At 35.0% G+C, this 22,222-nt stretch overlaps 1 protein-coding gene across 3 annotated transcripts in view; it reads right to left on the reverse strand.

The window, feature by feature from the left end:
- Positions 1 to 3,089: 3,089 nt before the first annotated feature.
- The window catches only part of LOC142336463 (TBC1 domain family member 17-like), a 50,099-nt gene continuing 30,966 nt past the window's right edge, over positions 3,090 to 22,222 (reverse strand). For all 3 annotated transcript variants that reach the window (XM_075385335.1, XM_075385325.1, XM_075385316.1), the window contains exons 10-14: positions 18,261 to 18,383; positions 17,926 to 18,026; positions 17,603 to 17,705; positions 8,173 to 8,387; positions 3,090 to 4,324 (exon numbers count right to left, since the gene is read on the reverse strand). In XM_075385335.1, coding sequence (XP_075241450.1) covers positions 3,986 to 4,324; positions 8,173 to 8,387; positions 17,603 to 17,705; positions 17,926 to 18,026; positions 18,261 to 18,383 — 881 coding nt within the window. In that variant the 3' untranslated portion in view covers positions 3,090 to 3,985. The remainder of the gene's footprint in view (positions 4,325 to 8,172; positions 8,388 to 17,602; positions 17,706 to 17,925; positions 18,027 to 18,260; positions 18,384 to 22,222) is intronic.

Raw genomic sequence — 22,222 nt, forward strand, 5'->3', positions numbered from 1 at the left:
TCTTAGTCCATAATCAACTAAGCACAATTTTAAAAATGTATCTTTTCACTTCAAATGAATTAGGAAATTCAAAATATATTGTTTGAATAGTAATTAATGAAATTTTCCTCGGCTCGTACAAACTATTTAGGAAATTCAGTAATTGGGTTAAAAATGCAAGTTAGGCAATTTGGAAGGAGTCCTTATTTAAGTTTCCGTACGTCTTGCAGGACGTATAAACCAAATTTTAGTAATATTCTGCCCAGCGACTGTAACCCAATTGCATAATATTCTCGTAAATAACGCGTCTGAACATAGCGATGCGCAAATTAAGTATACGGTCGGTTTAAGTTACACGCTTTTTCGCCCGTCAGAAAGGAAATAATATCTTTGAGGCGTTTTCTCGCTAAGAAGCAGGTGAAAACAATTTTTCGAATTTCTTGATTAGTTACCAAAGATAAAACCTATGATAAGACTAAGAGAAGACAACAAAGAGGACATAAGACAACAAAGTGGACATAAGGCAACAAAGTGGACAAAAGACAACAAAGTGGACATAAGACAACAAAGTGGACATAAGACAACAAAGTGGACATAAGACAACAAAGTGGACATAAGACAACAAAGTGGACATAAGACAACAAAGTGGACATAAGACAACAAAGAGGACCTAAAACAACAAAGTGGACATAAGACAACAAAGTGGAAAAAATTCTTAAAACAATTACTGTCAAAGTTATAGAAATCATTAGCTTTGAACTGAAAAAATTAAATATATTATAACAATCCCTATTGAGACCGTTGAGACCTGTCTCTAGCTAAATTAATTGATAAAACAACAAGAAGTAACATAACCGACTAACGTCGGGCGAATTGCTCTCAAACGACCGGCGGGCGGTTGCCAGCACCTAACCACTGTTTAGTGAGGTTAGCTTTCGCTTGATTGAAGAGGCGTGAGGCTAGGGTAATAGACGATATTATCACGCCACATAACAGCCGCTGAAGTGAAGAGAAAGAGAAGGAAAGAAACGCCAACCAACACACATAGAGAGAGAAAGAGAGAGAGCTAGAAATTTTTTCCATGAGATTCTAGCCTTGTTAGTAACTAAATCATATAAAAAACTGAAAGTGCAACATTCAGAAGAAAACTTTCCACATTTCGCAGTGACGAAAATGTTCAAAGAACATTTTTTGCCTCTGGATTTTTGTCATGTAACCCATCTGCAAGACTTAAAAAGCTTCGTTGGCCAGTATTAACCGTTAAACTCAAAAAAGGACTCAAAAACTGCAAATAAAATGAAAAAAATTTCAAAAAATCGATAAAATTTGTGATATTAAAAAGTTCAAAACTATTCTATCGCAATAAAAATTGTTCAGTAACCTATTATCAAAGCCTATACGAGGTTTCTGGGGGCTGGAAGAACTTAGATAATGACAAATTTTGAAAAATTTGAAAAAAAAATCAAGTTTTATCCAACAATTGCTAAAAATCGTGATGTTCAAATGTTGAAAAACATTCTATTACCACTAGAAACTATGCAGCAACGTATAATCAAACCCTTCAGGAGGTTGTCTGAACCCTGAGGCTGAAAAATCTTTAATGAAAATAGATGTCAAAAAATTTTAAAAATATAGCAATTTTTGTCAAAAAAAACCTAAAATTCGTGATGTTGAAATCTTGAAAATGATTCCATTACTTCTAGAAACTACATAGTAACCTATTATTAAACCCTCGAGGAAGTTCCTTGGCTCTTGAGGCTGGATAAACCTAAAAAACAACAAAAACTTTCAAAAACATTGAAAAAATTTGCAAAATTTATCAAAAAAATGCAAAAAATACGCAGTGTTGAAATGTTGAAACCATTCTATTACAACTAGAAACTATTCAATAACCTATTATCAAATCCTAGAGTGGATTCCTTGACACCTAGGGCTGCTAGGGCTGAAAAAACTTAAAAAACTGACAAAAATTTTCAAAAATCTTGAAAAAAATTGTGAAAATTAGTATAAATTTGCGTTTTTAGCTAGCGGTTGTTCGTCAGTAGCTAGCCACGGGTGGGGGGGGGGGGTGCACGGGGGTGTCGATGGGGGTGGCGACAGTCAGGTGGGGGGGTGGGGGGCAATAGTGGGGGGTCAGCAGTTGGGGGGGTGGGGGGGGGGTCTTCAATCTCTAAGAACCGCTGTTCACACCATAAGTATAAGACTCCAAAACTGTTTGAGCTGAAACAGAGCTAAAAGGCTCTAAGAGCACTTAATGCCCGCTGGAGGCTACCTGTTTATCCCGTTTTTGAGGACGAAAAGTCAAAAGCGTCAGACGAAAAATTGGTCAAGCGAAAAATCGCATAAAAAAAAAAGACCGACAGGACTAATATAATTGCTACAAACTTCGTTTGAGAGCAATTAACAACAAATACGAGACTCAAAAAATCATTTAAAAGTTTTTGAGAATAGAGAGCGTGAAGTCAAGAAAACCTATGGCCATTAACTCGAACATTTCATTAGGTTCATTTATGCCAGTTTAGTAACCAGTAAGACCTGTCATTAAGGATACTGAGTAATATGACAAGAGAATAAAAAGGTGCAAAATCACACCTTCAATATTTTATAATATATAGCTTCAAAGTCATGAAAAAAACAGAAGCTGCCCTGTGATGAATTCAAGCAACTGCAATTACGCCACATATGTATCATATTAATAGTACTCAAGAACAGAAACGCCAATCCAATTACTCTGGATTGTAAAAAGAAAAATTACATTTCTTAAATTTATATTCACTTTCCCGCGAAAAAACTGCGTAACAATTTATCCCGTCTTCGAGGACCAAAAGTCAAATTGTCAGACGAAAAATCACATAAAAGAGAACGACCAACGAGATAAATGAAATAAAAATTGCTCTAAAAATTTCGTTAGTACAATTAATAAGACAAAAAATGAGATGAACGGTTTACCAACTTAGTTAACATCTGAATATTCAGAGGCCACAAATGAGTACGCAGTACTACAAACTTTTGAAATATGCTCTAGCTATTGTAACATTAATACTCTTCTTTGGCTATTCCTCTTTATCAAGCGGTCACTCAATTACTTTATTAGTCGGAAAGACTGAAAATAAGACTAAGGAAACATTTATTTGTCAAAAATAAACATTCGCTGACAGCTAGGTACTAAACTATTTTTTAAATATATTTGACATTTAATTAAACAAATAATACTACAATATTTGCCGTACTATCTTTGTCTGAGGTCATAATCAATATTTTCTCATAACACGTCCATAACAAATCTTCAATGCTTCATTTATTCATTACACAGAATATTAAGATGCAATGATTAGGATACAGCTACACGAATATCGAATTAATAAATGCTTTTTGGTCTACTGCTTTTTGACGTGTCGAGTTATAAGTAACCGTAAAAAGCGTTAAACATCAGAAGTCGAATATTTTCCAGCGTACGTGACAGTTTACAATTTCTCCCTGCAATATAAAAAAACCTCTTGATGGAAAATGTTAGAAACGGACATTTTTGAAGCATTCATGAACGTTGACGGCCAGTTGCTACTATATACAAGTCACGCACGCTTCCAAATTTTTCATTTCCATTACAAGTTAGTGCAGGAATCAAATTGCTTTTACAAATAAAAAAGTGATTGCTGCTCACAGAACTTGCTGCTTACTGATTAAGTTGAAAGCGCTTCAAAGCATCCGCGTGGTCATAAACAACTAAACTCAGGAATCCAATTTATTGGATTAAGTGAAAAATCCTCATATTTTTCCTATAATACTACGCAATGTGAATCAGATGGATTGACAACTAAATGTTTTAGCTTTTGGTCATGCCATTTACGCGTTCAAAATCGAAAAAAGAGAAAGTAATGTAATCCACAATCCTCTCTCAATATATATTGAGATCTAAAGAAGGAAAAGCATTGTAAAGCGAGTAATTTTACTCAAAATTTGATTCCGCACTGGCTGGCATTTTTTAATGGTGTTTGGATAGATAAATTCATAGAGTCAGCATCTCAGTATCTTCATTGTCGGACATAGGAGGTACAATCAAGGAGGGAGAGGCAGGACTGATAACTGACTTATACATTTCGGAGAAACTGACTGAAGTCAGCAGACAAGTCACAGGTCCAACTGAGTCCACCAGCTCTCCAATCTCATCCTCCTCACATGAAGTCCCATTCAGGGCATATCCTGTGCCCAACTGGTCCACAGGGGTCAGAATGTGTTTCATGTTCTGGGGCAATTTGGCCTCTATTTGTTTCACTTGGCTGAAGATTGCTTCTGCATTTCGGAGCACTTTCGTCACACTCATCTTCAATTGCAGCTCATTTATATGCTAAAACAAAATAATTCAGCCCAAACTGACACAAGCAAAAAACTAGTTAAAATAAAAACCAAGCTATAGTTCCAGAATTTGGTTGAACAAAATCATCACCTCATAGATTTGTCTCTAAAATATGAACAAAACTTACTAACAACGACTACGAGCAAAGAAATTCTTCCAAAAACAAGCAAACCCAATTCCTGACAAACGAATGAAGAACTTTAAAGAACTTTAATAACCTACTGCACAATGACTTAATGACCGGGCTTTATATGCTTATCCTGTTTCTTTCGATCCTGCTCTTTTGACTTTGGATGTATTCACTACATTGCGTAATTCAATGCGAGAAAGAACTTAAAATCCATTTAGTTGAAACAGTGAGTGAGGTAAGTCAGAAGTCAAGCTTGAAAATCCTGACTTGTAATACAAAAAGAACTGTAGAAATGTCAAAAACTCTCATTTTTTGAAAAAAATGTGCACAGTAGATAAAACCTTTAGATATCAATTGAACCTAATAAATAGCTTCAATTACGCCTCATTAGAGAGCCATTGAGACCAAACATTAAGGAGACAGAGGCAGGACAACAAAAACCGCAAAACGGGCAAGCAAACAAACATAACCGACTAACGTCGGGCGAATTGCTCCCAAACGAACGGCGAGCGGTTGGCTTTGTCAGTAGCTAGCCACGGTTTAGTGAGGCTAGCTTTAGATTAATTGAAGAGGCTCAAGGTGAGCGCAGCTGGGGTGCAAAAAAGGATGGGGGGGACTGATTTGGGGCGGTGTGTGGGTGAGGTGCGGGATCAATTTTTAAGAACCGCCCTTCACATCATAAGTATAAGTTTTCAAAACAGTTTCTGTTAATTGCATACTTGAAGACTAGTGGGCTGAACGGCTCTAAGAGAACTTCATGCAAAAGGGGTCAGACGAAAATTCGGCCAAGCGAAAATTGCATAAAAAGAGACAAACAGGATTAATATATTTGCCACAAATTGCTTTTGAGAGCAATTAACAATGATTTCCTAAAAAGTGCCTGTTAAGTCATTTATGAAAAACATTTCTACTATATCTCATTTTTAATGAGGATAAGAGATGATGACATTACGCCGCATAACAAAAGCTGAAGTGCAACAAGAGAGAGAGAGAGAGGAGAGAGGAGAGAGAGAATAAATTGTGGACGAGAAAGAGGATAGGAACCCTAACCGACAGAGAGGAAGGATAGGAATATTTTCCATGATGGGATTCGACTCTGCAACTTCTAGTTTTCTAGCCTTGTAAGTAAATAGATCATATAGAAACTGAAAAAGGCAAAAATAAAAAAGTTTTCAACTTTGAAGTCAAAAAAGTTATCAATCACCAGTTTTTTTCTCGAAAGATCTCTCCGATAACCCTTCTCCAAAATTTTCGTTGGCCAGTAATGGTCGTTAAACTCAGAAAAAGACAAAAATATTAAAGTTTTGGAAACAATTGTAAATTTTAACTAAGACTAGCTAAAATTCATGATATCATTTTAAGAACCATTTCATTGTCTCATGAGATTATCCAGCATCCCTGTTTCAAGCCCGAAATAGTTCCACTGGCTCACAAAGATCCATACACCTTAAACATGATAAAAAGTTTCCAAGTTGAAAAAAATTTTAAGTTTTATACAAAAATTACTAAAATTGGAATAACAAAAATGTTGCTCACCATCCCATTAGCTCTAGAAACTATGCAGCAGCTTATTATCAAACCTTGGAGGAGGTTCCAGGGTCCCTAGTGCCGCAAAAAATTCAAAAACATGAAAAAATAGCAAACATTTTGATATTAAAATCTTGAAAAGCATTCATTATACCTATAAAGATGCAGTGACAGATTATCAAACCCTAGAGGAAGTTCCTTGGCTATTGAGGACAGAGAACCCTAAAAATGAAAAAAAAATTCAGAAAACTTGAAAAAATTGCTAGTTTTATTAAAAATTTGTTAACACTTGTGATAATGTAAAAAGTTGAAAATTAATCCATGAACAGCAAAAATTTTTCAGTAACCTATTATCAAACCCTAATGGAGGTTTTCTGACACATGAGGCTCAAAAAACCTGAATAATGACTATAAGTGTTAAAAAATTGGAAAAATGTCAAAAAAAGTCAAAAAAATGCTAAAAATTCGTGATGTTAAAATCTTGCAATACATTCCATTACATCTACAAATTATACAATAACCTATTTTCAAACCATGGAGGAGGTTCTTTGGCTCTTGAGGGTAAAAAAACCTGAAAAACGACAAAAATTTTCAAAACTTGAAAAAGCAAGTTTCATCAAAATTGCTAAAATTTGTGAAATTAAAAAGCTGAAAAACTATTCCATAGCCAAAAAAGATTTGTCAGTAACGTATTATCAAACACCTTAGGATATTTTTCGGCCCCTGAGTCCGAAAAGACCTGAATAAGGAGAAATAATTGTCAAAAAATTTAAAATATGCAGCTTTTGTCAAAAAAAATGCTAAAATTCGAGATGCTTAAATGTTGAAACCATTCCATTAACACTAGAAGATACGCAATGATCTATTATTAAAACCTAGAGGAGACTCCTTGACACCTAGCGCTGATAAAAAATCATAAAACGTCAAAATTTTTAAAAAGCTTGAAAAAATTTAAATAGTACAAATTTGAGTGTTTTCAGCGAGCGGTTGTTCGTCAGCAGCGAAAAACGGGGGGGGGGGGGGGGGGAGGGTACACCGAGGGCTCTGATGGGGGCAACAGTGGGTGGGAGGTAACAGCGCGCGGGGGGGGGGGCAATAGTGGAGGGGATCAACAGTGGAGGGGTCTTCAACCTCTAAGAACCGCCCTTCACACCATTAAGTATAAGTCTCCAAAACAGTTTGAGCTGAAACAGAGCCGAAAGGCTCTAAGAGCACTTAAAGCCCACTGGGTGCTACCTGTTTATCTTACCCCGTTTTTGAGGACGAAAATTCAAAAGCGTCAGACAAAAAATTGGTCAAGCGAAAATCGCATAAAAAAGACCGACAGGACTAATATAATTGCTACAAACTTCGTTTGAGAGCAACTAAAAATCACTGACATCTGACATTTTTCTTTTAAAAGGAAAAGTTATCCCAAAAATACGATTTGATGCCACTTTATATGTATCGGCAGAGCAAACCAACATTCTCCGCAAAGAGTCGGGCAAAAAACAGATAAACAACACTTTCGGATATAAAAGAATTAAAACATAAACCGACAAATGTCGGAAGAATTGCTCTCGAACGACAGGCGGGTAGGAAAAACATTTGATTCCGCCGGGACTCAAGCCACTGACCTCCCGATCCATAACCAGATGCACTAACCACTCAGCTATCAGGCCCTTGTTTTTGCTGTGCTGTAACCGACTTTATATTAGCAACAAGCTTTACTTCGGAGTGAGAGCAAGAGAGATCACTCAAAAATGAAGAACGGAAGCGTGAAAAAGTCACTTGAGAAGTCAAAGAATAATCTAGAAGAAAAGCGCAAAATGGTCAAGCAAAAAATTTGCATAAAAAAGGCCACCACGTTTACAATAATTGCTATAAACTTCGTTCAAGATCAATTAATAAAGCAATGTTTAACCATTTCAACGCAGCAGCAAAATGAGTTAAATTTCAACAAAATTAAATTAATGCAAAGAGTGAAAATGGAAATGAGCCAAATGTTCACAAAGATTAAAACTCGATAATTTCTCAGAGAAATTCAAAATTCATTAAATTAAAACTCATATTTTTCTTCGTGAAATACATCGACAGAACAAAATTGACTGAAAAAACCTTGCTGTGTAAATGACTGCTTCCCTAACTGCGATTGTAACGAAAATAATTCTATAGATATTATATGTAAGGTTGTGCGATGTACCTTGAGTATCTCAGTGAACTCGAAATCCTTGGCCATGATGTGTGACTTCTCCAGGTCCAGCATGGAGAGACATATGAAGAGGTGGAAGTTGGGGGAGGGCAACCGAGTCCATAGCACCTCCCACAGGCTGCAGATGTCACAGAAAGAGAACTCTCTTTTAAACCAGATGAGGAGCCAGCGGAAGCAGAAGTAGAGGTTACCAGAGTCCTTCGACTCTAAACAAAAGGCCACGTGTCGCATGATTATTGAATCTAGTAACACTATTTTTGCGTTTGCATCAAAATTTTCCAAATATTTATATTTGTCAATGTGTAACCCTGAAAACCAGAAGTTCAATGTTACCTGAAGATTTGTAGATCACTTCTTAGATTCAACAGCGAAGAACAACGAGAATCAGAAATATTTGTCCATTATAAATACTATATTTTCTCCATTAGGTCCTTCAAATTTAACAGTTAAAACAAAAACAATTAATACAATTTGCATATATTCGATGCCGTAACAAAGGGCCGATTATCACCGTAACAACGAAGTACAATGAAACTTGAGTGCTTTGCAATAATCCTAGTATGGGTATAAAGCTTATGGTAAAATTTAGTTGCATTGCGACTATAAACCAGAGGTACTCTCAACGCTCTTTGAAGCACTGCAGTGCAAACATGAACAGACCTAGGTTTTGATCTTCATTTTTCGCTGAGAAAATTTAATGAAATTAAGTTAAAAGGTGAACTATCCGAGTTCGTAAATTACTCTGCTTTGTTTCACATTTTAAACCAATCTGCTAAACGCCCATTCGAGTAAATCGGCGTCCTCCGCGAATTTGGATTACGATGTAAAGGAAATTTCGGGACGTCAATCGCGCATGAAAAATAAAATTTAGTTTTTATTATAGAAAATCTAACAGGCTGATAATATAAAACAATCAGTGAGCGGCACTTGACATCAAAGCATTAACTTCAGTTGCTGTTTGAATGAAAATTAAGCCGTTCTTAAATGCAGCTGAATTTAAGCAAAACCAGTACAAGTAAAATTCTTTATGCTTTTCCGCAACGATTTTTTTATACCCGAAAGAATATATTTAAATAAAGGTTGCGCTGTTACTATTGAAATAATGTGAGAAAGCAAATGAAAAATTTTTTTCTACCGAAGAAATTCGCACATTTCGATGTTAGTCAAACCAATGATTTCACATCACGTCAAATAATCGACAGCCAAAAATATTGCGTTTAAGCGTTAGTCAAACTAAATAATATGGTGAAAACGTCTCAACTTAAACATATCTCAATTTAACGCGAATAAAGATGCTCGATAACAACGCTTTTCAGAGGTATTTATCAAAGCTTATAAGTTGCAACAAGAAGAGTTGATAACATCTGAAGGCAAATCCAACAGTCAAATCTGAAGGTAATACTGAAGTTTGCAAACGTTTTTTCCAACATTTGGTCACTTGTCTGAAGCTCGGCAGTTTAAAACATCTTTAATTGTTACGGTTAACATATTCTACAACCCTTTCAGTCATAAAGTCGATTTTACCAATTAAGAACACCGGCTACAAATCCATTCACAAACGACTCATTGAAATTTCATTTTGCTATCGTCTGTCCAAAAATCGATGTAATATTTCAAATTTAATTCGGTGTCCTTTTTTACCAAATAATAAATGTTCAAAAAGATTAAATAAAACCGAAAAACGCCGGTCTAATTGCTCTCAAGCCAATGAGGAATTACTCTAAACAACCCCCAAAAAAATCGCTCAAAAAACAACAGGAATAATATTATTGATACAAACTCCGTTTCAGAGCAATTAAAATCATAGCCGGCAGAATAGCTGCGAAATAGACTTGCGTGTCATAAAACACAGATAGTAACAGTAAAGAAATGAGTTGAAAAAATAACTTGTTACCGCCGCCTAAAAAACTTAATTTTTTAATTGAAGGGTGTATTAATAGCAGGTGCATCATTGAGAACATTTCTCGGTGCAAAAAGTTTTGACAAAGCAGAGGTTCGAACCCCGATCTCCCAGTCAACAAACAGACACATTAATCATTAAAAGGCCCTTGCTCAAGATTATCTTACAATGAATTTTGTCTTAGCAACAGACAATTTCTGAATATATGACTAAAAACTATTTAGGTCACGCAAAAAGCAAGAAATCAAGCGTAAAAAATACACTCGAAAGTCAAGCGTAAAAATATTTTAGAAAAAATGAAAAAGACAAAAGAGCGTCAGGTGACGAAACAAAAAACATAGCCGGCAGATTGCCAAAAGAGCAGCGGAACATAATTACGCGATGAATATATAGACAGCAACAGATACAGAATTTTATTTTGATCGCCATGCCTCATATTGATCATTCTATTAAAGTTTTGGATCTATTCCCCCCGCCCCCCCCCCCCCCCGCTTAATGGGCATAGATCTCACGCCCCAAGGCCATTAAGAGATTAAAGTAAGGCAGTTGACAAAAAACTGATGTCACGGTTCAGCTTGAAACTCACAGCAACTTAGTTTAAGAAAAGACGCCACGCATATAAAATTAGCAAAAAGCAGTAAAATAGTGACATAAAAGATCAACAAAAATTCTCTTTTTAAGTTTGCGGCGTGAAAAAAAAAATAAAACGAAAAAAAAGCGTCGGCAGCAAAACCAAGATGACCGCAATATAGCTACACCCAACTTACAGCTTCCCAGCTATTAACAACTAATTTTCTAATTTTCTACTTTAGCTTAATTTCGTCAAAAAATGAATAAAATCAAACCAAGCTGGCAGTGTCATGGAGAATACGTAAGCTGCTTAGTTTGATTACTAAAAAGTTAAAATCATATAACTCAATTCAAAGTCTCCTACCAATAAACCAAAAAAGAAGGTCTCTTCGGCAAACAGAGTTTCTGAAACATTTTTCTTAACGAATTCTTTTTCTTCATTAAGATATCGAACAACCAAATTTGGCCCAGGAAAAAATTTTTTTGTTGGCATGGATTCTAATGCAAACGAAAAGGAAATCAAGGCACAGTGGACAATTAAATGAAAAGCTTTTGAGTCAATTTATCATTTTTTTAACCAAACCGATGTTTCACAAAATTTGGATGTATTGAGTAAGATATCCTAGTTTCCAGGCTATTTTGACAGAAAGAGTTACAAATTGACAATTTTTGTGTTCAAAGTGTCAAAAAAAGTTCTTAACCGGCGTGCAGTTTCAGTTAAAAATTAAAAAGAAACTAAGTTTAGTTTTTGAAGAGAAACCAATACTATATATACGAACCAATACTTTTGCTAACTCGCTCTCGCTCTAATGAACTCTGATTATCTAAAACACAATGATTTAATGACGTGGCGTTATCAGTTCAATCGTTTCATATCGATTCTTTTGCCCCTTTTAACTCTGAGCGTATTCTTTAGATAGCGCAAATTCGCTATAGGAATTTTAAAATACATTCAGTTGAAACAGTGATAGACAGGCAGGACAAGATGAAAAGCGTGACTTGTTTAAAATATTGTAAAAGGAAATAAAACAGCACCGCCTGAAGTCGGGCGAAATAATTAGAATTTTCAGAATAGCACACAAAAATTTGGAATTTTCATTAACGCTAATGAATGATCACTTAACAAACAGAACAAAACAAACATAGCTGGCAGATTGCCAGAAAATAGCCGCAATAGCTTCGTAGATCTGCAGTCTCAAAAAAACAGTAAAAAGACAGACCAAAAAATCGTCTTTTCATCGAAGGCTGATATGTCAAATTTTGATTAAAAATCTGTATAAGTTTTTCCTGCCTGTATTAGCTGCTCTCTAAAAACCATCATTTAGAGTGACACACGCCCATTTGACCTTATCTCTTTGAATTAAAGTAAACAAAAGTCAATTCCAAAGTGATGGAGTCATTTTTGTGAGTGAGGTCAGTCAAGTGTGATCAAAAATTTAATCACGCAAATGAACAAAAAAACTCGCTCCACTAAGAGCGAAAAACGACGTCACGTACGCACTTCAGTTGAAATTGCATGAACGAATGAACAAAAAACAGATTTGAAGTGGTTGTGACGTCATATGGTCGTAACAAAAATCGCGACGACGAAACAAAAACATAGTAGGACAAGTCCTGACGTACAATTCAAAGGACTTTCAATGAATAAACAAACGACCAGATCTAGAAGGGACTATGACTGAATTGGGAAAACCGCTTCCAAAAGAATCAGATAAAAAAATAGAAAAACAGAAAACCAAAGTTAAAATGCCGCATGTTATTAAAAAACCACCAGCGAGAAAGGGGACTTTGGTTCAAACAAAAAACTAGGCCTTGAATGAACTATGATTGGATAGGGAAAATCATTAAGAAAATCCGATTCAAAAAATTGAAAAAACAGATAAAATTAAAGTGAAATTGCAGCATGTGAACAAAAAACCACTAGCGAGAAAGCGAATTTTTGTTCAAATACCGTGTTCTCACTCTACTTTGAAATTAGAGTGAAAAAATTTCACGCCGCAAAACCACTCGCTTTTTCGCTCCATTTCCTGTTTCGGCCAGACTAAAATCACTACTCAAATTTGACTTCAAAAATCTTGAAAATGTGTGAACAGTTCCTAAAAAAAGACAGCGCCCCAATACAATCCGAATTCTTTGAATTGTAAAAAAAACCAAGAGGAGGCCAGTAATAGCCCCAGCTTTCGCTGTGCAGCTATTAACGAAGCACCATTTGAAAAAATATATGCTTACTTTTGGAAAATGACGTGAAAGTTACTAAAAACTAATAGCTTTATAGATTTTTACACGAAATTAGGATATGAATGATTATATAGAAAAACCGATCCTTCATTAACGGCCTGAACAACAAATAACAAACGATTCGTCACTAAAAGGAATACACGGCCTCTTAGTGGGACTCTGAGAAAAAAATAAAAAATACAGGCAAAACATTTTAAAAATTAACTGATCTTTTCAAAATTAAATGTCAAAGTAAATATAATTAATAGCTGTGCACAGAAAACTTCGTACTCTGATTCAGGACATTAAGTGGCCAACTCACAGAACAAAAAGGGTAAAAATCAAAATTTAACCCAGATTGTTTATTAGGCACTGTCAAAGTCTAACAGACCAATATCTTTAATTTTAAAGAAAGTCTATAATACCCCCCTTTTAGCACCTATAAAAATACAACCAGAAACTTATAAAAGAACATTGCCGACCGATTGACGATCAGCAACCGCCATTGACACCTGCCCCACATTTGAATTGGAACAGGTGGCCTAATTTAGTGTTGAAAAATTTGTCATGTGGCCCACAATTTCATTAGTTTCATTATGTTGCCTACAGTATTTTAGCCTCTAAATTGGACGCCCTTTGACCTTGAATGAAGGATCCAGAGTGGGGGGGGGGTCAAGCGATAGGGGGTAGGGAGGGCTGGACGATATGGGGTTCAGATGACTAGGCTGAGGAGGGTGAACGAGGGGAGCGTTTAGGGGGGTTGTGAGTGAGGAGCAGGAGGGGGGAGGTGAGGATAAACTTTAAAGATAAGAAGCCCTTCACACCTTAAAACTGTCTACTGAAAATAGTTTCGGCGACTCGCATACTTAGAACTTAGAGAGTCAGGCTCTAAAAGAACTGCTCAGCAAACTAATGCCCTCCCGGCTTTAACCTGCCTATCCCATTTTTCAAGACAAAGTTAAAGGGCGCAGACGAAAAATCGGTCTATGGAAAAAGCGCATGAAAACAATCACGAGACTGATATAATCGCCAAAAACTTTGTTTGAGAGCAATTAAAAAACCATTAACTTCTAAAAATACAAACAATTGACCATTTAACGAAAATAACAAATGCAGGCAACAATTAAGAATTCAGTTAAAAAGCTAATGGTTTCAAAAAAAACATTAGCTACAAACTGAAAATAAAACTGGAAAGGTCCAAACATATATCTTTAAAAAAGGAAAAAAGAATTGTTAAAAAATAATTTGACCACAAACAATATAGATTAACCAGCACAGTAAAAAAACTTCCTTTTCTGAAAACAAATGGTCTCAAAATAACAGCGTTAGATACACACTGAAACCGGACAAAATTAAAACTTAAGTGATCTAGAATGTCAGTGACAACTTTCAAGACTTGGACAACGTACTCAGACAAAAATAGAAAACGCGCACATCAGGGGCAAAATAGCGTCAAATATTAGTGAAAAGCATCTAAAGTCTTCTTACAACCAGTATAAATTGAAAATTTTTAGCTGATTTAATGACGCCTAATGGAATCAGGCGACTAACAGCATAACAAACATAGCTGGCAGATTGCCAGAAAATAGCCGCAATAGCTTTGTAGACCAGCAGTCTAAAAAAAAGAGTAAAAAAGACGGACCCAAAAATTTCGTCTTTTTTGCTCTATTAGCTGCTTTCAAAGAACCTTCATTTAGAGTGACACACACCAATTTGACCTTCTCTCTTTGCATTAAAGTAAAAAAAAAGTCAATTCCGAAGTGAGGAAGTCATTTTGTGAGTGAGGTAAGTCAAGTGTGACCAAAAATTTAATCACGCAAAAGACCAAAAAAACTCGCTCCACTAAAAGCGAAAAATGACATCACACACGCTTTTTAGTTTAAATTGCATGAACGGATGATCAAAATGCAGATTTGAAGTGGTTGTGACGTCATATGGTTGTAACAAAAATCGCGACGAAGAAATAAAAAAACCAAGAGAAGGCCAATAATAACCCCAGCTATTGCTGTGCGGCTATTAACAAGCACATAACGAGCAAAATTGAAAAATAATCAAAGATATTTTTCCGAAACCGGTAATGCCACCAAGTTAACTGTTCCCCCCGCAGGTGAATTTGCTTGTCTGTGATTGGCGTTTTTAGATTTTTGTAATTGTATGTATCAATTATAAAGAATACCCCAACTTAACCCAACTCCAACAGCACATTCTTGGAGCGCAAACGAGCACCATTTTTCTCAAACAACTATAAACATAGCTGGCAGATTGCCAGAAAATAGCCGCAATAGCTTCGTAGATCTGCAGTCTCAAAAAAAACAGTAAAAAAGACAGACCAAAAAAATCGTCTTTTCATTGAAGGTTGATCTGTTATATTTTGATTAAAAATCTGTATAAGTTTTTGCTGCCTCTATTAGCCGCTCTCAAATAACCTTCATTTAGAGTGACACACACCCATTTGACCTTATCTCTTTCAATTAAAGTAAATAAAAGTCAATTTCAAAGTGAGGAAGTCATTTTTGAGATTGGGGTTGTGAGACCAAAAATTTAATCGGGCGAATGAACAACAAAAACTTGCTCCACTAAGAGAGAAAAATGACGCCACATACGCACTTCAATTTAAATTGCATGAACGAATGATCAAAAAGCAGATTTGAAATGGTTGTGACATCATATGGTCGTAATAAAAATCGCGACGAAATAAAAAAAACATAGCAGGACAAGTCCTGAAATACAATTCAACGAATTGAATGAAAACTTTAAAAGTACTCTACCTGACCAACAGATCAATTGAACAAAGCCAGCCAAAACAAACAAAACCATCTCAAAAAATTGAGAAACTAAAACAATCAAACTAAACAAAAACATACTCATTACTAAAACTCTTGAAGCTTTTACCCCGAAGGCACAATTTGATCTCTATAAATAAACCTAATTCAAAATTATGTTCGAAAACCAGTTTTGTCTCTGAAAACGATCCAGTATGATATCAGCAAAAACTGAAAAAATTCATTGGCCCTTGAAGATCGATTGACTCAAAAATGACCAAAAAATATTAAAATGAAGTCAATTACAAATTTAAAAAAAAATTTGCTGAAAATTTGTGATATAAATATCTTCGGAATCATTTCTGTGTCTCTAGAGGCTATCCATTAACCCAATTTCAAGCAATAAAAAAATTCATTGGTTCAAAGATCGATAGGCAATATTTTTTAGAAATCTCAAATTTCAAAAAATAGAAATTTGTTCTATTAAAATGTTGAAAACTGTTCAATTGCCCCTAGCAGCTATCTAATATCATATTATCACACCCTGGATGAGGTTAGCTGGTTACTGAGGCAAGAAAAACTGAACACTAAAAATTTCTAAAATTCGAAAAACTAAATTATTGGTAACAAATCCATTGAAGCAAACAACCATGCGGTAACTTTTAATCAGACCAAGGATTAGGTTTTCTGGCATTTGAGAATAGACAAAAATCAAAAATTGACAAAAACTTAAGGAGACCTCAAAAAATTGCAAATTTTTTATTAAAAAAATGCCAAATTTCAAGACATTAAAATATTGAAAACCAATCCATTATTACTACAAATCATGCTATGCTCTATTGTCAAACCACAAAGGTCAATTCCTGGCCCCTGAAGTTGGAAAAACTCAAAAAAATGACAAAAATTTTCAAAAAACTTAAAAATTGCAAAAATTAGTATCATTTTGCATGTTTGTACTAGTGGTATAGCTCATAAAATGGTCATAACAAATTATTTTGTCTCGCAAAAGGCCTTCATCATTTTTTAAAAACTTCAACGTAAGACTAAATTAAAAAAGAACATAGCCGGCAGATTGCCGGAATAGCTGCGAAAGAATAGACCTGCGTGCCATATAATAGAGATAAAAACAGATACAGATCTAAATTGGAAAAAAAATCGACGCAGCTCAAAAAACTAGGCTAAAAAACATTCAGCGATAAATTAATAAAGCTTGTTAAAATTCATTCCACAGACGCCTCTTATTAGGGAAGTTAACTGCACATAGGAGTTCCTTTGACCTTAAACAAATTCAAATTAAACTTAAGTTTTAAAGTGCAAATGTCATTTTATTGAGTGAGGTAAGTCACGTATGATCAAAATCTAATCACGCAAATAACCTAAAAACTTTTGCTAAAGCGAGTGAGAAATAACGTCACGCGCGCAAATGCCGTTAGTGAGAGCAAGAAGTCATTCAGAAAATTTGACTTTTTCAGCTTTGCTGTGTGAACAAATGTAAAACGAAAAAAGAGCGTCAGACGACGAAACAAAAAAAACCAAGAGCACCGCAATATAGCTACGCTCAGCTTACAGCTTCGCAGCTATAATAAAAAAAATCACAAACAAAACATGAAAAGTTGCAACATTTTGAGCCCAAAAACTCCTAAAAATGACCTTTTAACCTTTAATTAAGGCCATCCCAGCAGCTGCACCACTTTAAGCACTTGAAGGACTACTGACGCTCACTTTGGGCCTCTAATGAAACTTAATGCCCGCTGGGCTTACCTGTTTATCCCGTTTTGAAAGATCACAGTCATTGAAAAATGTGTGAACACATCTTAAAAAAAACAGCGCCCCAATACAATTCAAATTCTGTGAATTGTAAAAAACCAAGAGAAGGCCAATAATAGCCCCAGCTATCGCTGTGCGGCTATTAAAAAATCAGTCGGCTGGGAAAAGGAGAAGTTCTAGGCTAGAATTTACAGGTTAATCTCACCGAGGAATGCGTAGAAGGATGGGTCGAGGAGATTGAGAAGATACTTGAGTTGAGACAGTTGCAACTTCATTCCCTTCTCGTCATCCATGTCAAAGTTTGAACCCTGAACATTCTCACAATCTTAACATTAGCAATTAACAAAGGAATCATTGAACAAAAACTTAAATACATTTGGACGCTTTACGTTTTGCTCCCTAGTAAATTACAAAATGCCATGATCTATAAACACGACTCAGACAAAATACACACGCCCATAACAATGGAGTTCTCTGTTCATCTATGAATCTTTTAAATTCAGAAAACTGTAACGTTTGAGCGCTTACAGTGAGTTTCATGAGTCCAACGAAGCACCAGAATGTATCAACCTCATCTTCCATTATCATCAAGAGAGGCGCTAGAAGATCTGACATGCCCTGCAGATACCCTGAAAAATGAAGGACCAAATGAAGTATTATCAATAGAGAAATGCAAAAATTTTTCTCAAATTCCACCTTTTTGACACTTTTATATAACGTGTACCTACACTGCATACTATAAAACATGAATTGTAATTCATAACAGTAGCAGATGAAATTGAACTGTACAAATATAGAGCTGTAGTTGTATTCACGAAGTAATTAGTCACATTATTTATTTATAGAAGTGGTGTAATACATGCCTAGGTCAAAATTGTACATGCAGTAAGTCATGAGGATGTCGTATAGTTTGCACAGGTTCACATTGTTGTCCAAAGTTCCCTTGAAAAAGTCGTCCGTTCTGTCAGTGCGAATCACATCTTTCTCTGAAAGCAAAAACAGTTCTACACACCTGAACTTCCTCATCTAAAACACGATGGAAAACCCTGATTCAAGAAAGCGGCACAAGTGTAGGTCACCTGCTCCTGGGATATTAGGTCACAAGACGGCAAATCGAAAGCGATATTTAATTATAAATTCAAGCAGTGTTTTACTGTGTTATGACTGATTAATATCAAGTCCCACCCCACTGTGGCATGGCCACATGCGGTCATCTCATGTTTTAAACTATGAGAGGATAATAAATTGCAGTCCATGAGAATATAGTATAGATTGTTCGTCTTATTAACTGTCCCAATTTTATCAAAAATTTATCTCTTTCGATCTGCTGGTTCTTTCGATTTACTGTCCGATAGGCAACTAATACAGTTGAAAGATAAAAACTTACGTCGAACTTTTCTTCACCACATACTTAATAAAACCCGCCTTTCATTGTGTTTTCATGCATTAACATCAGAAGAAATAACAAATATAAATAATTCTATATTTTGTCCGGGCTAAAATTACGTGTGTCGTTTAGATGTGATGGTGACATATTAATCCTTCCTTGTTGAATTCTTTTTATCCCCGGGTTAAAAAAAATATAAACTACTTACTTGTTCATTGCAAACCTTACTTGTAGATTGGAAATCTACAAAAAGAAAACTTTGCTAAAATTTAATTTCTTGTACCTTCAGACTTGATCTTTTCTGATCAGTTTATCTCAAATCTGTTTTGTCTGCGTCGAGCTCCATCCTTTTTTGGTTGATCGCGAAAACTTTTGAAAAGTTGAAAAGCTTACCCAATTTATAAAGCATCGCTTCTCGAACGCGAAAATGTTCAAATCGAATTACACTTCATCTCAACATATCATATGTTTTTAAAGAACAAAACTTAGTTGGGCCAGTTGCTTCAAGAAAAACAAGGCATATTTTCATTTATTAGATCAAAAAACTTTCATCCTGATTGAATATTGTTATCTTCATTTAATCTCAGGATTAAGACATGCAGAGTCAAAAATCAACACAAAATGCCTAACAGTTCGACAAGGCACTACTTAAACACTATATGATTCTCAAAAAACACCACACAAAGTTATTACAGTAAAACCTCAATTGATTACCAGATAAAAAACAAACAGTTCTCATTCTCAAAAATGGAGGTGTGAAAAGGTAACTACTTTTTAGTGTTTAATTAACAAATCCCAACTAATCCGAATTGATTGCAGTTATAGCACCAGAAAAGCATCAGAGAAAAGCGTTCTATTCTCATTTCTTTTCCTTATTGCGGTCCACATTTTCAAGATTTTTCAAGACCATGAACTCCCTCTCTTATGGCACCTTTGATCAAGTTTTTTGCCTCTGAAAATTTCACATGGTAGTGAATACATATAGAAACAGATAAAAAAACGCGTTGAAAAACGTTATCGGCACCACCTGAAAAACTTAAAAATTTAATACAAAGGGGGCGTATCATTGAGAACAATTTTGGGTGCAAAAAGATTTGATACTGGAGAAGTTCGAATCCCCGATCTCCTGCTGCGTAATAAACGGAAGCATTAAGCACTCGGTTATCAGGCCCTTGTGATCGCTCATCTTAAATCGATTTTGTTTTAGCAACAGACATAATTTCTGAAAGAATGCAATTTAGATTACGCAAACAGCAAGAAATCAAGCGTGCCAAAGTAACGGAAAAGTTAAGCAAAAGAATGTTCTAGAACAAATGTAAAACGAAAAGAGAGCGTCAGACGACGAAACCAAAATCATAGCCCGAAGAATTCCGGAAGCGATTCGAAGCGTCGAAACGTCACAAAAAAAAAACAAAATTAGCAGCCGAAATTATTATCATTTGTCTGGAAACAAATATTTTTCGCCTGCCAAAAACAAATTTATCGTCTTTCAAACACAAAAATCAAACATAGCTGGAATAGATTGCCGGAATAACTGCTAAAGAATAGACTTGCGTGCCGATAGATAAAAACAGATACAGATATAAGTTGAAAAAGTTTTCGACGCCGCTCAAAAAGCTATTTGAAAAAATCAAACGATAAATTAATAAAGCTGGTTAAAATTCATTGCGCAGAAGCCTTATCATTAGGGACCCTTATTACACATATGAGTTCCTTTGACCTTAAACTAAATTAAAATAAACTTAAATTTAAAAGTGCAAAAGTCATTTTATTGAGTAAGGTAAGCCACTTATGATCAAAATCTAATCACGCAAAAACCTTTTGCTACAGAGAGTGAGAAATGACGTCACGCGCGCAAAAGCAGTTAGTGAGAGGAAGAATTCATTCAGAAAATTTTACTTTTCAGCTTTGAGGTGTGAACAAAAGTTAAACAAAAAGAGCGTCAGACGACGAAACAAAAAAAAACCAGGAGCACCGCAGTATAGCTCCGCTCAGCTTACAGCTTCGCAGCTATAACACAAAACTTTCATACCAGAATTTACATTTAAATCTTGCACAAGCCAGATATTGTCTGAAAACCATAAAATCTAGAAAACCCAAAACTTTACATAGGAACATCTTGTAACGTTGACAAATAGACACAAATTTCAAGATGGACAATAAACTAATAAGCTCAAAAAAACTGCCTGACGTAATAACTTTAACGAAATTATATCAAAAATTCAAAAACCATTAACTAACTCTGCAACTCAAAAGAAACATTGGAAAACCATAAGGATGATAGCATTAGAAACTGAAATGATTTGTAAAAACACAAAATAGAATTTTTCGTTGTCGCTTTACAGCAATTCAAAAAATTACAAATGTTTCAATCATGTTGGAGATATTTTTCTAAATTGTACATTGAATTCAAACACTTACGAAATTTAAACTTATCAGGAAAAATTTAACTTTACAACTCAAAGGCAAAAATTCTATTGTTATGAAAATTTAGCCACAAAAAATTGTTCAAAATCTATCCCCAAGAAAATTTAAAACATTTGCCAATTGAATCGTAAGTATCATTGAAAAATATAACAGTCAATCCACTAAAATTTCAGAGCTGCATCGTAACAGATCAGCAGCAAACAAAAAATTTGAAAAAAAATAAAAAAACATCTTCAAAATTTTAATAACTCCTAAGAACACAAAAATTAAAACTGGAGGTAATGGCAAAAACTCAGCATAGAGAAATGGGAGAAACAAAGAAGTTCCAATTGTACAGGAATGTGCAGAATGTGAAGGTTACGGTCACAAAGTAAAAAGTAACAAAGTCATCATAATTTTGAAAATTGAAAGACAAACTGATGAAGTGTTAAGTAGAAAAACAAGCACCTTTCATTGCATCCAGTTAAAAATTCCGTAACTACATAATCATCCTCCTGTCAGAATAAAATATTGAAAACAGTATTCAAAGATTTGAGCCATGGAAATAAATTGCCTCTAATGTCATAAAATGTAGTTAAAATTGCCTATGAAATAAACATTTATAAATTTATTGAACTTTAAAGACTTAATAGAACAAAAATTAAATTAATAATAACAACATTATATTCCCGAACGAATCACAAACAGCCTTATTCTGAAAAAATCAACCCAAAATACAAACAAGAAACATAGAAAAATTGAACAATAAGCAGCTTAAACCGGATTAGTATCTGGAATTTCTTGGAAACAAGAAATTTCAAAAAAGACTTCAATGCCCGAATAATCAAAGTGGCGTTGACATATACATTGGTTATAGAAAAGTTTGCTCAAAGGTCAAAAAAATCTGAATCAATAGCACTTCCGGTTGAATCCAACCTTAAGAAAACCAATACTCCTCTTCGAGTCGTAAAAACCAGGAGCACCGAAATCTAGCTACGCTCAGCTGACAGTTTCGCAGCTATAATAAACGTT

The sequence above is a fragment of the Convolutriloba macropyga genome, chromosome 1 (assembly GCF_964194025.1).
Source record: "Convolutriloba macropyga chromosome 1, txConMacr16.3, whole genome shotgun sequence".
Taxonomy (NCBI): Eukaryota; Metazoa; Xenacoelomorpha; order Acoela; family Convolutidae; genus Convolutriloba; species Convolutriloba macropyga.